Source organism: Pygoscelis adeliae, unplaced genomic scaffold, assembly GCF_000699105.1.
Source record: "Pygoscelis adeliae isolate BGI_AS28 unplaced genomic scaffold, ASM69910v1 Scaffold314, whole genome shotgun sequence".
In the NCBI taxonomy this organism is placed as follows: domain Eukaryota; kingdom Metazoa; phylum Chordata; class Aves; order Sphenisciformes; family Spheniscidae; genus Pygoscelis; species Pygoscelis adeliae.
The window spans coordinates 1559970-1577890 of record NW_008824668.1 but is presented as its reverse complement, the minus strand read 5'-3'; the positions used below and the strand labels follow the sequence as shown (position 1 = coordinate 1577890).

Below are 17921 nucleotides of genomic sequence, written 5' to 3'. Positions count from 1 at the left end.
GCAAGGGCATGTGTTTTATAAAGACAAGACGGGAGTCTGAGTCAGAGGAGAGACGCCTCTGTCATCTCAGGCAGAAGAAGGAGCTGTGGCAAGGCTGATAATAAGGGCAGAAGGATCATGTCATTAATCACCTCTTGGGTATTGGGTAAGCCTGAACTGCTGGAACACAATGGGAAGCAAGTAACCGTGTAAGCAGTGAAACATCCAGAGCTCCTGTGTGTCTCAGCTGGAGCCCTTTTGCGCAGAACATTAACAGCATCCTGTGCCGAGCTGGAAAAAAACAAGCCTCTAAATTCCTGGCACCAGCATCCAAAACAGCTGCTCGTTCCTCCTCTGACGCAGAAGAAGCCTTGCGAGACACCAGCGTAAATAAGCATGCCTGTTTCTTGCAAAGCAGAAGGAAGTCGGCTGTGTGCGTGGTGGACAAACACCTCCCGGACCTACACCAAGGAGATCCAGGCTGGAGGAAGAACTTCACCCCCTGCCCATTCTAGCGGGCAGATCACTGGGGTCGAAGGGGCTTTTCAGTGCACGCCAAAAGCACCAGGGTAGAAAATGCCAAAACTGCCAAGACTTGGATGTAGCACTCCAATCCCAACCTCTTTGATCTGTCAAAGCCAACAAAACCACTTGCTCTCTTCTTGTGCTCTGGTGATTGTCCTCTTCTGAGACTGCTTTCAGCTCTGACCGCCCCCTTGCTGTAACTTTCAGAGGTCCTTTCTCTCTGCCATGGGACCCTCACCCACTGGACAATCTCACATGAACAGCTTGAAGCCCAAGACAAGAAAATAACAGACAGCTACATGTGAAAAGGGAGTGCAGGAAACCTGACCTCTGCACCCACTCCAGCTTGAATAGCATGACTGTTTCAGTAGGCTTCGTGGGAAAGGAATTTTAAGGAGATCTGAGGAACAGGGAGTTTCGCAAGCAGCTCCCTCCAAATGTCGAGAGAACTTCAGGAGAAAGTGCAAACTCATTTGAAATTCAGCAAGCAGGCAATAAGAAGGTATGTGAGCCAACTGGAGGTAGAAGAAGGTCCTTAAAAGCCAACGAAAGATCTGCAGCTCAAGGATGGATTGTAAAGGACCATGAAAGCGAAGACAAGGAGTGTTTGCTTCACGTGAACCAGAAGAACGTGCCAGCACACAACGCAGAGATGGGGAGACTGCTGACCCTCCAGAATACAACAGCTGTCCTGCTCCCTGACGGCATCACTGATGGATGCCAGAAGAGTGTCACAACAACAGATGAGAGGCCAGAATGAGACTTAGCTGTGTGAACAGACAGGAATGGTGTCTTAGCGATGTTACAGAAAAAGGATCTGCGGATCTGCCCAGACCCGAGTCTCTCTCTCAGCTCCCCTCCTTCTGTTGCAAAGCTGAGTCTAATCCATTTCTAACCAAGCCGCTGTGTTCAAGACTAAGTTCAGGTTCAGGCAGATCCAGTAACCTATCACTTTTTAAAGCTGAGCACACGTTCAAGAACAATCAAATGAATTAAGCAAGCCATGAAAGCGCTGCCAAGCAGCTCCTTGACTATTAGGTTCAACAGAATAAGCAAAACCGGTGTTGAAATAGTCTCAGTTAAATATTTCCTGCTTCACATCCCTCTCGTTTTCAAACACACATAAAACAATTGCCTTTTATTGCTGAAAGAAGTGCACAAGAGAAGGACATTTCCATTGCTAAACCTCGTATCAAAAAGGGATGAAAGCTCTAGTAAAAGTTAATACTTGTCCCAAATTTCAAGAGTATAGTCATTAATTCCCCTTTTTAATGTGTGTATAACAGCAAACCATCAAGCCGTTTCAAGGCGGACAGTGAAGTCTGCCCAAGGGGGCAATGCTAGGTTGGCTGCATTACGCTGTGTTCCCCCTGGCCTCCTCAAGCCGGTAATGCACCTCCAACACCAAGCCCACAGCCACCACGTCCCAGACCCTGGCTTCTTCGTTTCCTGACCTCAGCTGGTGAGAAATGTTCAACACCCACCGCGTTTCCCTGCTCTTCAGCTGCGGCGGACGTCATCCATAAACCTCTCCTACTAATCTTCTGAGACTACTGCAATATTTGCACTAAGTCTTTAGAGATCTTGGGATGACAGATGTAAACAATATTTATCCTGCACTAAAGGCATTTTCTGCCAAGACATATATCAATAATTTACAGAATTACAATTAGCCTGCAAGTCAGTACAGTGAAGATCAGTAAAATAAGCACTTAACAATATAATGAAGGTGACAATACTAAATTTACTATGCATCAATTAGTCTTTTTAATCTCCATTACAGCCATTTATTATTAAAGAAATATGAAGCTGCAGTGACACAGATGTGAAACCAAGTCACCTATTGAAGACACTAAACCCCAAGGTTATGTTACCATAGATGGCACTAGCAAGGTCAGAAATAAAAGTTTGAAATGACTGTGCATTTAGAAACAGGCACGTGTGCATCAAAATATCAGTTTATTGCTTTTCCTTATTATCTGTGTAATGTTTAAAGAGGGATTCTGTTTTACTCATCGTGGACCTCTGTATAGATGAGGACCTGCACAGCACAATTCACTTGCAGCCACACACAACCACCACAACTGGATCTGTTGGCTGCAGACATCCTCCAGACTGAACTCTGAGCCCAGACTGTCCGAGATGCTCCTAGGGCTGTACTGAACTATTAATACCTGCCTGCTATCACATTACATGCCAGAAGTTAGAGGCACCTTTTGGATATTCTCCTACTACGCTGCAGAAGAAACAATACTTGAAACCAGAGAGGGGGTTATCCACCACGCTCCCATAACGCTTAGCAGAGCAATCCAGCTACATCTGAAACAGCTCTCTGCTATCTCATGTGAAAGCTGATGTGACAAGGCTTCTTCCCCCCTGAAAGAAGATAGTGGCTACTCACTTGCAAATGCCTTAATGAGTTGTTTAAAGAGTGTTCAAAACCTTTAAAGAAGCAGTTGCGTTACTTCTAGACGTGGGGAAAATCCTTGGAAGTAGAAAGAAAATTCACATCAAAGTATCGTTGAGTGTTGTCAGGTGAATAGCAGCTTTACTCTTCTCTAGGCTGAACTCGCTGCACTGCTCAATTTATTTCACAGGGGCACAGCGAAGTTTAATTAGCTCCTTTTGAGATCTTTTAGGATTTCTGGATGGGAAGCGTTAGGAGTGCCCCCAGTACACAACAAATGGGGTCGGCGTTATGAAGTGGCGAGCAGGAATACTAATTCTGAGCAACGTGTGACCATGTGAATACTTATGACACGGCTCATTTCTGAGCCGGAATGAGCACTCAGGACAGAGTGCCACACTGAACATGGGAAAAACCCCAACTGTCTTTCCAGAAGAATGCTCAGCTTGATAATATTGTGTTTAAACTCTGCAAAGTTAGGTCACAGAAAATAAAATGGGATAAGAAAGAGTAACCAAAAAAACCACCCCAAAACCCAAACCAAGTCTCCTTTCCGTAGGTAAAGGCAAAATAAAAGGTGAAAAAATATAGAAAAACTATTTAATGACTATGAGCTTTACACAACTCCTAACCAAATGAGCAGAATCAAACAAGAAGTTGGAACGTGTCCAGAGAAGGGCAACGAGGCTGGTGAGGGGTCTGGAGAACAAGTCTGCTGAGGAGCGGCTGAGGGAGCTGGGGTTGTTTAGCCTGGAGAACAGGAGGCTGAGGGGAGACCTCATCGCTCTCTACAACTCCCTGACAGGAGGTTGTAGCGAGGTGGGGGTTGGTCTCTTCTCCCAAGTAACTGGCGAAAGGATGAGAGGAAACGGCCTCAAGTTGTGCCAGGGGAGGTTTAGATTGGACGTGAGGAAAAATGTCTTTCCTGAAAGAGTGGTTAAACATTGGAACAGGCTGCCCAGGGCAGTGGTTGAGTCACCATCCCTGGAAGTATTTAAAAGACGTGTAGATGAGGCGCTTAGGGACATGGTTTAGCGGGCATGGTGGTGTTGGGTTGACGGTTGGACTCGATGATCTTGGAGGTCTCTTCCAACCTTAATGGTTCTATGATTCTATGATTCTAAGAAGTCACGTCCCTGACAACTCACTGGCAGAACACAAACTCCGTGGCTGAACGAACAACCAGAAAACCTGCATCCCAAACATTTTGGCTGCCACACTGAAGACGCGTTTCAGAAACCTGTTCTTCAAAGTTTTAACATTTCCTTTGTAACACCACTTTCCTTTTTGGACAAATACTTGCCATTTAAATTGTACAACTTTGCTTTGAGAAAGTTATGAGATTTATCAATGCAGTCTGAATATGGTAAGGTAACGATCAACTTGTTGCAATCATTTCAAGAAAATTCACTTGATTCGGTAACGAAAACAGCTTAGTCTTGTGTAATCAGATCTAAGCACAGCCACAGCACACATTTTGTTTGTCAATTCTTGTGCTTGAGGGATGGCGATATACCTACAAAACTACAGTTCTGCTGAGCAATGAATTTAAATTTTTCATGCGTTGTTGGCCAGCATACCTGAACTTTACTCGCTAATCCATTTCCCATAAGATGCCCACAGACATGCCAAACCCCTAATGCAGTTTAAAAATCTATTTTAGAGCCGCCAGAGAAGTTTTTATCGCTTGCCACAAAAGTTCACGCTGGCCTCAGTTCCACAACAGCCAGAGAAACCCCGTACACAGCGGAGAACCCAGGAGCCCTGAACAATGAACTGTGCATTACTGAGCAACAGGGGAGGTACAGCTTTCGGTGCACCTATTGCTAGTGCTGGAAGCTTAAAAGGCTCATAGCGATCTCACCACCTGCTATCAGGAAAAGAAGTATTCTTAGGTAGTTTAGGGTTTAAAATTATATCGCCAGTCTAAAGCTCTTATACATATCTAATTTTAATGAACGGTAGCATCACGTCCACAGGGAAACTTTGAAAGTCTCTCTCCCCTGCCCCAGCCTAACCATGCGCAGAGCACCAAGGCTGCAAAGAGATTACCATTACTCCATACATAATGTAGTCAATACAGAAAACCCTGGCATTCCTATAGAAACTAATCCTAAAACATCCCCCCAGGGGTTTTCCAGTAAGTGTGACACAGAAAGGATGCTATTGGGGTGATGCGCCGTACGTATTTTACGGGCTACTTTATCACTTACTCAAGGCTTTTCCCCTCTGATTAACGGGGTCACTCTACAGCTACGCAGACTACAGCACACATGGGCCTACACAGATGTGGCAAGGTAAGATGGGAGCTTCCACTATATGAACAGTCCTCTAACAAACAGGTAACTGAGGGCCGTCAAGGAAAGTGTGCACAAAGGCATTAAAACTGGCTTGGGCGTGTTTACACGTGCTGCCATCCCATCTAACACAAATGAAATGACAAACGTCCACAGATTTCGCAAGAGGTAAGAAGAATCTCAGCTCTATGGACTCCCCTTGCTCCGAATATGCGGATGCATGAAAACCCCGTAAAAAACCTTCCCATTTCTAAGCCGCTGATACAGACCCATTTTAGACAGCCATTTCTGCTCTAAACAAATTACAGTGATCGTACTTTTTGCTGTTTCTCTACTCCTCTCACTCTTAAAACTCTGTGTTTTGATTACTGTGAACGACCATTACAAACTTGCAAAGCGTTAGTATTCTTTGTGCAGGGTCTCTCAGAAAGAAGCTTTGCTTACATTCCTAAGCCCAGTTTGTTTCAGCCTCTATGCCCTGCTCTAGTAAAACTTAGATTAAAAACACACTTACTTCATCTCTGTAAAGGGGACTTGTGTAATACATGATATCCATCGCGCTGCTGTTCAGCATATCCCTTAAACCTCGTACTTTATCTGGAGTAATGGAGTCCACAGTGTCTAGGGGGGAAAAAAAAAAAAAAAAAAAAAAGAGAGACTTGAGTTACGTGCAGGAGACTGATAAAATCCAAACGAGGCACAGGCAGAGAACACGGCGTGAAACTTCTGGGGACAATTTTGCAGACTGCAGCTACTGGAACAGCAAAAGAACCAAGTAATGTACCTCCATCGAGGGTAAGTTTTGATCTCCATTCAACCGGAAGGAATTCAACATGCGTTGCAAGATTGGAAAAATACTTTTCTTCTATTTTTCTTGCAGTATCTCGCATCCTATAGAAAAGAAAAAAAGAACGTGTTGCTGTTAAGACTACTATCGGTTCTCTTATCAAATAAAGCCGATGCATCCAGCAACAACACATTTCTTGCATTGCTACTTTTCAAGTATGCAATTACTAACACAGGCAATTACCTCACCTCATGCTTTATAACAAAAGTACTTAAGTTCTCATATAATGAAAAGTCCTGCACATTACATGCTCAAAAAAAGAAGAGTTTAAAAAACTTTAAATGTATTATACTATGGGCTTAACATAAACCACCTAAATTCAATTGAAAGATATCCGTTAACTCTGGTGGGCTTGGGGTAGAATGTGATCTAAAAATTAAGAATTGTACCACTGCCTTGAAATCCTGAATCCACTGAAATCAACCACTTAGACCAGTATGCAAGGAAGACAATTCGGTGCTTTTAAACACAAAGAAAACTATTAAAAATATTGCTTGAAAAGTTGGAATTTTATTTTAATTTCACATATCAAATTGGAAGGCTTGAGAGCTCTCAGAGTAAGAAATAGGGCCATTTATTAGCATTTCAACTTGCAGTAGCAGACAGACAGGCTAACTGTCCTTTTAAAAGGCTTTTCATTTTTAAAGCATAGCTGAACACGAACATTGATGCACCTCTCTCAAGGGATGCGAGAAACTTAAAATACCTAAACCCCAAAGCATATCCGACCCTCTCTGTTGTTTGGGGGAAAAGGGGAATAATGGTATGTTATACTCTTTTAAAAATGCTACTTTACGTGTGTTGTGTGAAAGACCCATCGGTAAAAAAAGAAAACCAGGATGAAATTATACAAGATAGGAAAATATCCATGCATTCTATCAAAAACATTCAGCACCCAAACTGAGAAAGTGTCATGTTTTCCTTTCTTCCCTTTACACGAACCTTGGCTCCCAATGGTATTAGCATTTTTGAAGATGAGCGTGACAAACTGAATCCGACCAAGGGGCAGCAGTGCTGGGTTTCCAGTAGTTGGTTCCCAGTTCCAAGCATCAGAGGGTTTTTTATTTCTGAGGTAAAGCCCAGAGTTTCAACATGGGTTTTTTTGTCCTATTTTCAAAGTAAACCCCTTTTAATCATAGAATCATAGGGTGGTTTGGGCTGGAAGGGACCTCTCAAGGCCATCTAGTCCAACCCCCCTGCCGTGGGCAGGGACATCTTCAACTAGATCAGGTTGCTCAGAGCCCCGTCCAGCCTGACCTGGAATGTTTCCAGGGATGGGGCATCCACCACCTCTCTGGGCAACCTGGGCCAGTGCTTCACCACCCTCAGCGTAAACAATTTCTCCCTTATATCTAGTCTGGATCTACCCCCCTTTAATTTAAAGCCATTCCCCCTTGTGCTGTCGCAACAGGCCCTGCTCAAAAGTCTGTCCCCATCTTTTTTATAAGCCCCCTTTAAGTACTGAGAGGCTGCAATAAAGTCTCCCCAGAGCCTTCTCTTCTCCAGGCTGAACAACCCCAACTCTCTCAGCCTTTCTTCATGGGAGAGGTGTTCCAGCCCCCTGATCATTTTTGTGTCCCTCTTCGGGACCCTCTCCAGCAGGTCCGTGTCTTTAATGATTGCTACAACCACAGGCATGATGACATTAATCTCCCATCTGTACTTCTACCAGTCCAAATGCTGCTTAGTAAGTTTACCCCCTAGCTGAGACACTTCCCTTGAATATATGAATGCTCCTCTGTTCTCCTTCGGTAGAAATGAGACAGTTTAGCCGAAATCACTCCCAACACCTGAGACAGTAATCGCTTAAGCTGCTCCATTTGATGAGCAAAAAACACTGCACCGACATGGCGATCCCCTATAGACAACTCCGCCAAACTCCTGTCTTGACTTTCAGCCCCCGTTAAAACAAAGGCAGCAGTACACAGCAGGCAGCTGCAAGACGACGTCAGGAGCTGCCCAAATCTCCTCCACCAGCTTGCCACTAGTGGTGACAACCCAGGTAAAAAGGAAAAAAGTATTGACAGAATTTGTTCTTAATCTCCTAGTGTAGCTGGCGCGCCGTTAGGACGCCGCTCGCTAGCGGGATTTAGGCTGAAGGCAGATGTGTCCGGTGGAACAGACACGGAGATGAATTGCAGCCATCACCTTCAGCTCCTGAGGGCTGCAGAGAGATGTCACGGTGGCTCTGGACAAAATGCCTTCTACGTTTTTACTTCAGCCTTATCAGCTGCACAGCGAGAGAGAAACACGCTTCCCTGAGGAAGGGGTATGAAAGCCGATGCCTTGCAAAAACATTTTCTACAAAGACAATTAATTCTTCTTCTTTATCATGTTTTTCCCAGGAAAAGACAAAGCACATTATGCTAGTGAAAAAGCAGATCATCGATGTACCAAATTTTTGAAGCAGGCAGTCAAAACACTTTTCCGTAAGGGACGACACCTACTTTCTGACGAAGGAAAGCAAAGGAAAGGAAGAAAGGGAAGCATCCTTTACAACGCTTTCTTCCAAAGCGGTTACCGATGGCCTGACCAAACAGCCAAAGAAATGCAACTAATCAGCACCTCTATTTTTAAAGCCTGGTTTGATTGCACTCCTAATCTCCTAGTCTCTAGTCCAACGAGATGGCAAAGGTTTAAGTAAAGCAGAATGTCCTTCCCATGATGCGAGGGGGGGGGGGAAGTCAGCAAGAGAATCTGCTTAAATCGGGCTTGATTTAAGGCCCGAACTGACCTAGCCTTGCAAAGCACAAAACAACCCTTCCCACCACCCCCCCAGACAACACGCCTCTAAGGACACTTATTTAAGAGCCCAACTTCAGCCGCATGGAATTTCTAGATTATCAAGAAGATAAAAATTCAGTAAATACATTAAACATTCCTGGCGGCCCTGAGTAAACAAAACAAAAGAGAAACACAACTGTCTGAACAAAATCGGATGATTACTAGCACAAGGAAAAGTAGGGACCTAAAAATCTAAATGAATATTCTTTGGAAGTGCTAACGGTTCTTTGGTATTGTCGAGTCAGCTTACCTTTCTCTGCATGAAGGAGGCTGGTGGCCAGCTAAGATGAATTCAGAAAGAGTAAGTTTAGCAGGAAGCCAGCCAAGCAGCGATCTAAAGCTGCTAGGCTTAAAAGCAGTCAAAGCATAGAAACGCTGTACGAATAAAGCACAGAATTCTACGCGGCAACAATTACTTTATGTGAAGGAACGGGTAAATAACCTGGTCCTAATAGTGCAGGAAAAAACATCCAAACCATTTACACATCGGTAGCAGCTGTAAACGTTAAGAAGAAATAGCTGTTAGAGCTATTGAAATCCCCATCTTCAAACATGACAGCTACAGGGTTTCTTCCTGTTCGAAAGGGAACAGGGAAAGTCTCACTCAAGCTATTCACAGGCAAACTGACACAGAGGATTTTTTTTTTAACTAAAAGTCTCCTTTCTAAAGCTAGATATACGAGTCTGGAAAAAACCAGTGCAGCCTAGCAATTCAGCCAAAGCTTCTGGGAAAAGCTTCAAGTCTCCCCTCCTAAAAGCTGTGCCAGCTTTGTGTCCTGATCCAAAATTTTGTGAAATGCAAAACCTAATTTTACTCGGATCTGGAGGATTCCCCCCCCCACGTCAGCTGAGGCTGTCCAGACACGGCCCAGCCTCCGGCAGAACAGTCCCAAGCTTCTGCTAGAGCGGATTACGGACAAACATTCGAAGGCACTCGGGTACATTAGAAAACCAAACCCCAACTCCGTGCGCGCCTTCCTTATGCCTGGCAAAATACCTTCCGGCAGAAGTGCACAAAAAGGTCTGTTTCAACAAGATTTTTGTTAACCGCCACTTCACCGACGTCAAATCAAGCAAGCAGCAATCGCATTTCTCAGTGTTTCAGGCGGGCTCCTCCGCTACGATACACTGCGTTGCACACTAGCCTGATGGAGCTGGTTAACGCCACAAACGGCTGACTGGAGTTTTGCAGATTACAAACTATGTAGTTACGAAAACATTTAATAGTTTTTTTGCCTTCCACTAAACTTTCTGAGGCAATCCAGTTCAGTGTTACTAGCCAAATACTGTCAGAGCTGCAATTACTCTCTCATTTTACAGCGGCAACGTCACACCAATCTCCTGATCACAAGAATCGTGGAGGCATTAAAACACACCAGCAGAACAATTCCCAGTGCAACACATCTCATTTACAGCTAATGGCACTAGACAACATCTCCCACCGATTTTGATCAACAATTTTGTATTATAAAGGCTAATAAAAATTGTGGTGTAATTGCCAAGCAACGTGGCTACGCTCACATGCAAAACCCCAGAATACACACCTGCTATACACATGCTTATCTGTTCTGCTATAAAAGTCTTTTTTTCTTCTTCTGGTTTTTTAAAAATAAATATTTTGATCTATTTTATTAGCTGGCAAGTCCCTCTACTCACTTGCTAAATTAACACCGACTGAAGTAATAAATCCTCATTTAAACAGGCAGAGAATTCTTCTCCTTTCCAATACAAATGGATGTTGAAACATTGACCCCAGAGCAACAATTACTTGAATTTATACATCAAAACACATGGTAACAACTAAAATTTATTATTTTTCTATGAAAAAAAAAATCACTCGGGTGCAGATGCAACGCATACCTTAGAAAGCATTTTGACATATTGCTATTTTCCATGCAAGAAGTAATGGCCTGAAAATAGATACTTTGAGACTCACCATAAATAAAATGTGCTTGGCTGCCTTTCCCTGATTAAAATAATAAATAATAAAACCATATATTCACAGGTATACATCCTTGCTTAAGCAAGTATATTCCAGAGATACATTAACATATTTACGATTATTGCTGTGTTAGGCTACTAATTTTACTCTTGTGGAACATTCACAAATACTACATTAAAAACTGGAGAGCTACAAACAAGTTAGCTTCAGCTGGTTCACAAATTTTATAAAATGACCTTGATAGCTGGTAACAGAGCAAAATGCCTGAAGGCTTGAAGATGTTACTCATTTTATTCCCAAGTCATCTTTGCAGGCTCTCTTCAGTCAGATGATCCATAGCCAAGAAAAAGGGAATGGTCTTTAATTTAAAAAGCATTACACCAGCCAGCTTCTTACTCTGAACCCTTGATTTAAGAGGTAGGGCAACGGGACGTCCCCACAAAAACCCCTAAACTCTTGCTACTGCCAGCAAAACCGTGCGGACCCATTCCTGGTTTTTGGTCACACAACTGGTAAATTATGCTCTAAAGCATTCCCCGACCGCTTTCACCACGCTGGAGTTCCCTCAAATGGAGGGCAGCACTCACTGCCTCCCTGAGGAAATAATACCACGAGTTTTTGAGGAAACTCAGGGCTGGCTTAAGCTAAATTTGCTGAGTTGAAGTGAGAGTAGTGGGCATGAATAATAAAAAGTGAGAGCTGCTCAAGCCGGAGGAGATGAAAGGGAGGATGTTCTCAAAGGCTTAGCTGCACTGCAGAAATGCAAACTCAAGTCTTACTCCAGGCAGATTTCAAAGAGCAGCTGCAAGACACAAGTCATCTTCTGCCGCTGTTCTTCAGGGACTCATCTGCTCTCAGACCACAACACATTAAGACCGCTGCTCTAGGACATGTGCAGGCTCATTTTACTTCCGAAAAGAGATGGAAATTCTAGGATGCAACCAAAGAAAGCACGGTCGTGACTCACACTTCATCCTTTTCAAGTATAATAGGACCCCGCATGATCAAAGGAACTCAAGCTGCTCGGTTAGTTGATTACGGGATCCCTGAGACAAGCCTGCGGAGATCCAGGTGCTCCAAGTGTGAGTGCCTCCCTCCCCAGCACTGCTTTCCAAACGGTGGCAAGCTTGCCCCTTAGTGAGATGCTGCCTTTGGCATAAAGCAGATCAGGCATTCCCTGTCCCCGTTGTCATCCCCTGCCTCCTCGCCACCCACTCCCATCTTCCAGATGGGGTTCCAGTTTTTTGGACCAACTGCAGCGATCCAGTTTTCAGTGGGACCACACAGACAGTCGTGCTGGTGTGGGCAGGGAAGGGGCAGCGCCGGGCAGAAAGGAGGGCTGGGGGGAGGACGGGGACGAGAACGGATCTAGAGATACATCTAAGGGGTAAACAGGCTGTTACAGCTCCCGTCCAATACGCAGTCATGTGTTCGATAATTAATAAATGTACACAAAACAAGCTCTTATGGAAGTATTTGATGCCCTAACTATCACCTTTTCCCTCTTGGGCTGAGCTTCTCGTTTAGCTTGCAAGACGAGCGCGAGTTGAAACCCGTAAGACAATTTTTACCATTTGGATACTTAATTTCAGAAGAAGATGCAATTATTACCAGCACCGAAGAATGGAAAACAAGCATGTAAGATTTATTTAGTGCAATGTAAGCATTCAAATGGAAAATAAGCAAAACTACCAAATATCTGAAAAGCTAAAAATTATAGGAAAAAATTTTACAGGAAATCTTGATATAAAATTCCAGCAGCGCATATTTAATGTGCTGAAAGGCCTCTTCAGCAGAGGCTCTGCACTCTGTAAGGGCTTGCATACCACTGGAAATATACCAAAACAGTTATTTTGAAGTAATTATTATAATGATAATCCACAATTAAAATGCTTTTTAATGGGACTTGCAATAAAAATGTAATTGGTGATTATGGAACGCCAAGATGACGTCGCTTGTGCAGACAGCAATTTTTGTGCTACAAGCAGCAGCACAGGCAAATACAATTTTTGAATCAAAACAGGAGATGCAGACAGATACCAGCTTTAGGGTGAGAGCAGCCAAGAAGTGTCACAACATGACAGCTATTATGGAAATACACAGAACAGTTACTCCGTTCAATTTTCAAGCACAGGAGCTGATGAAATTTAGAGGGCCAGCCTAAAGCTCTGACCTTTACCTAAGTTGGGTAAAACAACAGGATTTTTTTTTAAATGAGGTTGGAAATATGGATAGTAACATTCCTAAATTCTATCTAATATATGTTAGAAACCCCATCCTACCCCCTGCCATAATCTAGAAGCACAAGTTCAACAAAATCAGAGATTAGGGTTTAGTGAAAAAAATATTCCAATTAAGAGCATGAAAGTGTATACAGTAAAATTAAAATGATTTTTTAAAAAGTTAACATTGTACCTTATCAGAAACCTAGTAATGCCAGAATTCTGCATCTGATGGCAAATAAAAAACCCTCTAATTATGCCGTAATATCTTAGTTTATATTATACAGGAATACAGAATATAATATCTTCTTCCTTAAACAATCATCCCTATGCTACCAAAGCAGCTCACAGCACATTATTCTGCTCACGTTAGGTCAGCTGAATCACTGTTCCAGCCTGGAGGAGGTACTGTCTCTTCCCAGACGAGTTCTGCAGTTAATATCAGCACTGACAGTAGCAGCTTGTTGTACCAGCTGCCGTGCTACATTTAGATACTAAATGCGTTTAACTACACTGTGAAGAGACAAAATAATGTCACATCTACCACAGACCCGTTCATTCAAGCATCAATAAAATGCACCTTCTCCATTTACCTACTTAGAGGACACCCTGCGACCATAGCATCTAACCACGCTAATGCTTAGATCGAACTCCATTCCTTAATGAAATTAGCACATATAATTTTAAATTACCCTGGAAGCAGAGTTCTGTTTTCACCTCTGTAACCAACAGGATCTGCCTAATGATGCAGACGCATCATGTGAGCTGCACCAATTTCTTCTCGAGGCGGTAACCTGAGGACAGAGCGTATCAAATGAGCTCTGGTAGGGTCTCTCACCGGCCTGGGTTACAGTCAGAGTATTCTGTGTCTGGGTTATAAGCTGTATTTTTGCACTTTTCTTTCTTTTTCTTTCTTTTAGGACCACTTGTTCAAGTGAGGCTTCGGTTTTGTGCTATGAACTGAAGTGTTGCTCTCACACAGGTTGAAATAAATAACAAAAGTTTTATCCCAGGGTAGATTGAGCCCCCAAAGAAGCAACAATAACTGTACGTGGCAAAGACAAAATGCACAAGACAGGTTTTTTTTTTATGGATGGTAGAAAGGGAAGGCACCTGAACAAAGTATTCCCTTCTGGAGATCCCAGAGTCCCTCCAAGCACCGTACCAAAAAAATGCAAGGTGTGATGGAGATTGCCTCATCCCTGTTCTCTCCCCAGAGACCACGGAGAGGACGGGTGGCTCTCTGCAGAGGAACGTGTCCTAAACCAAAAGCAACTTTCTATTTCTAAAGGAAACACACACCACCTACCCCAGGGTTCCCACACCAGCACACGCATATCACAAGTGACATCCACGTCCTTCAAAGCTGCACGCAGCCCAAGACGATGATGAGCTCTGAGGGCTGACAGTGCCTTCTACATCTGCTGGCGGTACCCAGATACTGATGAGGGAAGAGAGGAGCGGTGACGCTGATGGGCAGACCTATGGCTTAAGTTACAGATTTAGCATGGCTGCAACTACAGGTTTCCTACTAAAGAACGTGCATTTAAAAGGAAAAAAACACTGAGGTCTTTTCTCCTTAGCTTCTGCTTTAAAGTGTGAAGGGTCAAAAAATATTTCTCCCTATCTGTTTTATCCATTTTCAAAAGGCAACATTTGACTTCCTGTCTCCCTAATGCAAAAGAACGTAAAAAAAAAAAAAATACACACACATATCACGGATGAAAGTGCTAACAGAAAGTGCCAGTACGGCTGGGGAGAGCTGCCATTGTGCTGGCCTGGCAGACGTTTCTTCTAAAATCTCTTCCTAGAACATATGGGATCTTCCTCACTGATAAGTTTTCAGCTATAAAAAAGAAAAAAAAAAAGAGAGACTTCAATCTAAAATGATGCTTTCATTTGCAGATTTTGTACAGAATATACAATTTATGCCAATAATTAGCATTTTAAAAGTCTATGCAATACTGCCTGATATTTCTTGGGGATACGAGCGAGATTTACTGAAGCACAAAAAGTCTTGTTTCTCTTTTAGATAAAAAGATTTCACATAATGGGCTGCCAATTAAAGCAGGACTTCTTATGGAATGAACGGCTATGCACTGTGCCCTGAGCTGAAGTTAATCCACCCATACAACCCCTCTATGTATATTCAATGCAAAACGGGGTAGGGAGAATGAAAAAGCAGAAAACCTTATGATTCCAAGGTGGAAGTTTTATTTCTCGTCGCTGTTAAAACAGCAGCTTATATTTAGGGTATTTGCATTGTAATTGCCTCCTACAAAAATTTATTTTGGTGACTAATTTCAGCTTTTTATCAAGGGCTGTGGATCCTTTTCTCTTTGGTTTTGATTGCTTGGTCTTAAACAACACGAATAAAAGAGCAGCGAAGTGCCAGAACAAGGGGAGCAGGGAGTAGCAGGTTGTTGCTTTGAGATGACAAATGACACAGCAGTGAAATCAAGAGGTTTACTCTACCAAGCCAGAGGGCTCTAGAGTGGAACACCGAGCTGAACCAACACAAGAGCCTGCTGACACACCACAGCGACAGCACATAAGCGCTGACCTACATTGCCATTCTGGATTTAAAGGGAGGTTCACAAAGCTCTTACCATGGAATCAGCAATCCCAGCTCTACAGACACTTTCACAGGAGTCACTGGGTATGTCACTATTTCTGTCAACTTCGATGGAATGTGGAACTATTTGGGACACACAGACTAAGCCATCTGCACAATACAGACCTGCAATTAACACTTTTTTAGCCTCTTCTTTCAGCTAATGAAGTAGGCCCTAACACCACCTTGTCCCCCACAATGCTGTCACGACGGCTTTACAATTTCTTCTAATATTCAAAAATCTTTTCAGGTACAGCATTCTCAACGGCTCAGGAGTTTCTCTCCCCATTCACCAGCACCCTAACTGGCCTTCCGAGTTAGCTCAGATGTCAAATCAAAAGCCATCCGCAAACCAGTCTTCGCAGAAGACATTCAATGAAAAGATCCGGTAAGCTTTCAACCATGTTTTACTTTTCAACTGGCAACTGTGCGCCGAAGGCCACGACCAGTCTCACAGCAACAGCTTCCAACCGCATGAAGTAACTCTGTCCTGTTAGGAATGCCAACATTCCCGCTAGCTCCCCGTTTCCCCTCCCTTACCAGTATGCACGTCACTCTTCCACTACTCTGACAACCTGCAGGAACAACGGAGATTCCCCTTGACTTTGACCAAATGAAAAATCTCTCCCCGCTCAGCAAAGTCACCGACCGCAGGTGCTAGAAACTCACGGGCCAGTCCCCTAAAAGTCGCAAGTGTTGGTCACGAAAACAGAACGTATCTTTGCTCTTCTTGCTCTTCTGGCTTGTAGCTGCTCTCACTAAGTCCATACGTCTGAATTAACACAGAAAGTAGTGTACCCACAATATAAAGACTAATGACTCAGGGGAAGAGGAGGAGAAGGAAACAGGAAAAGATACAGCTTAAACCAAAGGGTCTGCTGTCATTTATAACGTCAGCCTTATCTTCAGGCTAGAGTTGGTACTGCAAATATTACGAAGCACTCACATAGCTGTATTTTTGATGATCCTTCCTTGGTCCATTTTCTGCCCAATACCATGCACAACAAACACAATGTGACTAGTTTGTGGTGGCTTGTCTTCTAACGTAGCTTCTTCTACATAGCCTCTATGTAGCCTTGTCCCACTACTTGAAGCTGTAGAAAAAACATTATCCTAGATCAGTTACATTCTACGAAGTGCAACGGTCTTATACGTTGACAGCAGGTTGACTTGTCTCAGACCAATACATTAAAGTATTTTGAAAAGAAGATTATACATAAAGGAAAAGCATGTATTTTTAAATATCTGCAATTTTAAACTCCTGAAAGATTTGAGCAACTAGGTGATATTAATTGTATCAGTCAATGTATTACTAGGCCATTTCCACTGTAAAGACAACTCATTTTGGAGATGTTTTGAAAAACAACTTTTTAAAGAACAGTTGTATAATTGTCCATCCACTTTTACGACACAATACCCTTCTTCCATGTGTCTAAATCATTAAACTTCCTTACATCGCCACCTTACTTTCACAGCATGGAAGGATCGTGGAAATGATCTGGCCAGGAAACTGGTAAGCTTTGTCGTTCTTTCTCTGACTCAATTAAGAGAGCTGGTTGAAAAGCTTTACAATTTTTTATTTTGACGGGGAAATCCTATGTTTTATTTCAGGCTGATCCAACCTCAAATTTCCCCACTCGTTCTCCAGTTCAGTGGCCAAACCAAAAATCATTACCCAGGGCGAATATGGCTAGTCTCCGCCCCCCCCCCCGCCGATGGCTTGAGAAACCCACTGGCACAGCGTGTCTCCATCCCCCTCTAGTGACAGACCCATTTAGAGGACCACAGCCTTGCATGAGTGCCAGCTGCGCCTGAATCCAGCAACCCCTTCAGATGGCCCCGCAGAGGAAGGCAGCATCATTCCCCACCACAAAAACTGAAACCACCAACTTGTTTTGCTTTTAAGGAGGAGGAAAACACTACAAAAATGCTAAGGGCAGTTTTTACACTGGACAGCTTTTGTTTACCAAGTGGGCTGCTATTTGATATTTCTCCCCCCAGATTGTTTAGGACAGATCTTACTTATTATTTACTACACACTATCCAAATCATGTTCTGGACACAGAATACTTCATTTCTTCTGGAACTGAAGCATTGAATTAATATGAATATTAATTCCTGGCAAACATTAAGTAAGTATCTACCCGAGAGCCCTGTGGGGTAAGAGGGCATTTATTACAGAACAGAGGCATGGCGATTAAAGCCAAACCTATTGCCTGATTCTGCCTCTTCAGAAACCAAGGAACAAAATGGGTGTGTATGTTCTTGGTTTTGTAGCTGTCCAGCAGCGCATAGGAGCACCAC

The 17921-nt window shown here is 43.3% G+C and overlaps 1 protein-coding gene across 1 annotated transcript in view; it reads right to left on the bottom strand.

Annotated features, from left to right (window-relative positions):
- The window catches only part of DDHD1 (DDHD domain containing 1), a 127213-nt gene that overhangs the window by 18515 nt on the left and 90777 nt on the right, over nt 1-17921 (bottom strand). Inside the window, exons 6-8 of the mRNA XM_009322943.1 lie at nt 16564-16711; nt 5993-6099; nt 5723-5829 (exon numbers count right to left, since the gene is read on the bottom strand). Of these exons, the coding sequence (XP_009321218.1) occupies nt 5723-5829; nt 5993-6099; nt 16564-16711 (362 nt within the window). The remainder of the gene's footprint in view (nt 1-5722; nt 5830-5992; nt 6100-16563; nt 16712-17921) is intronic.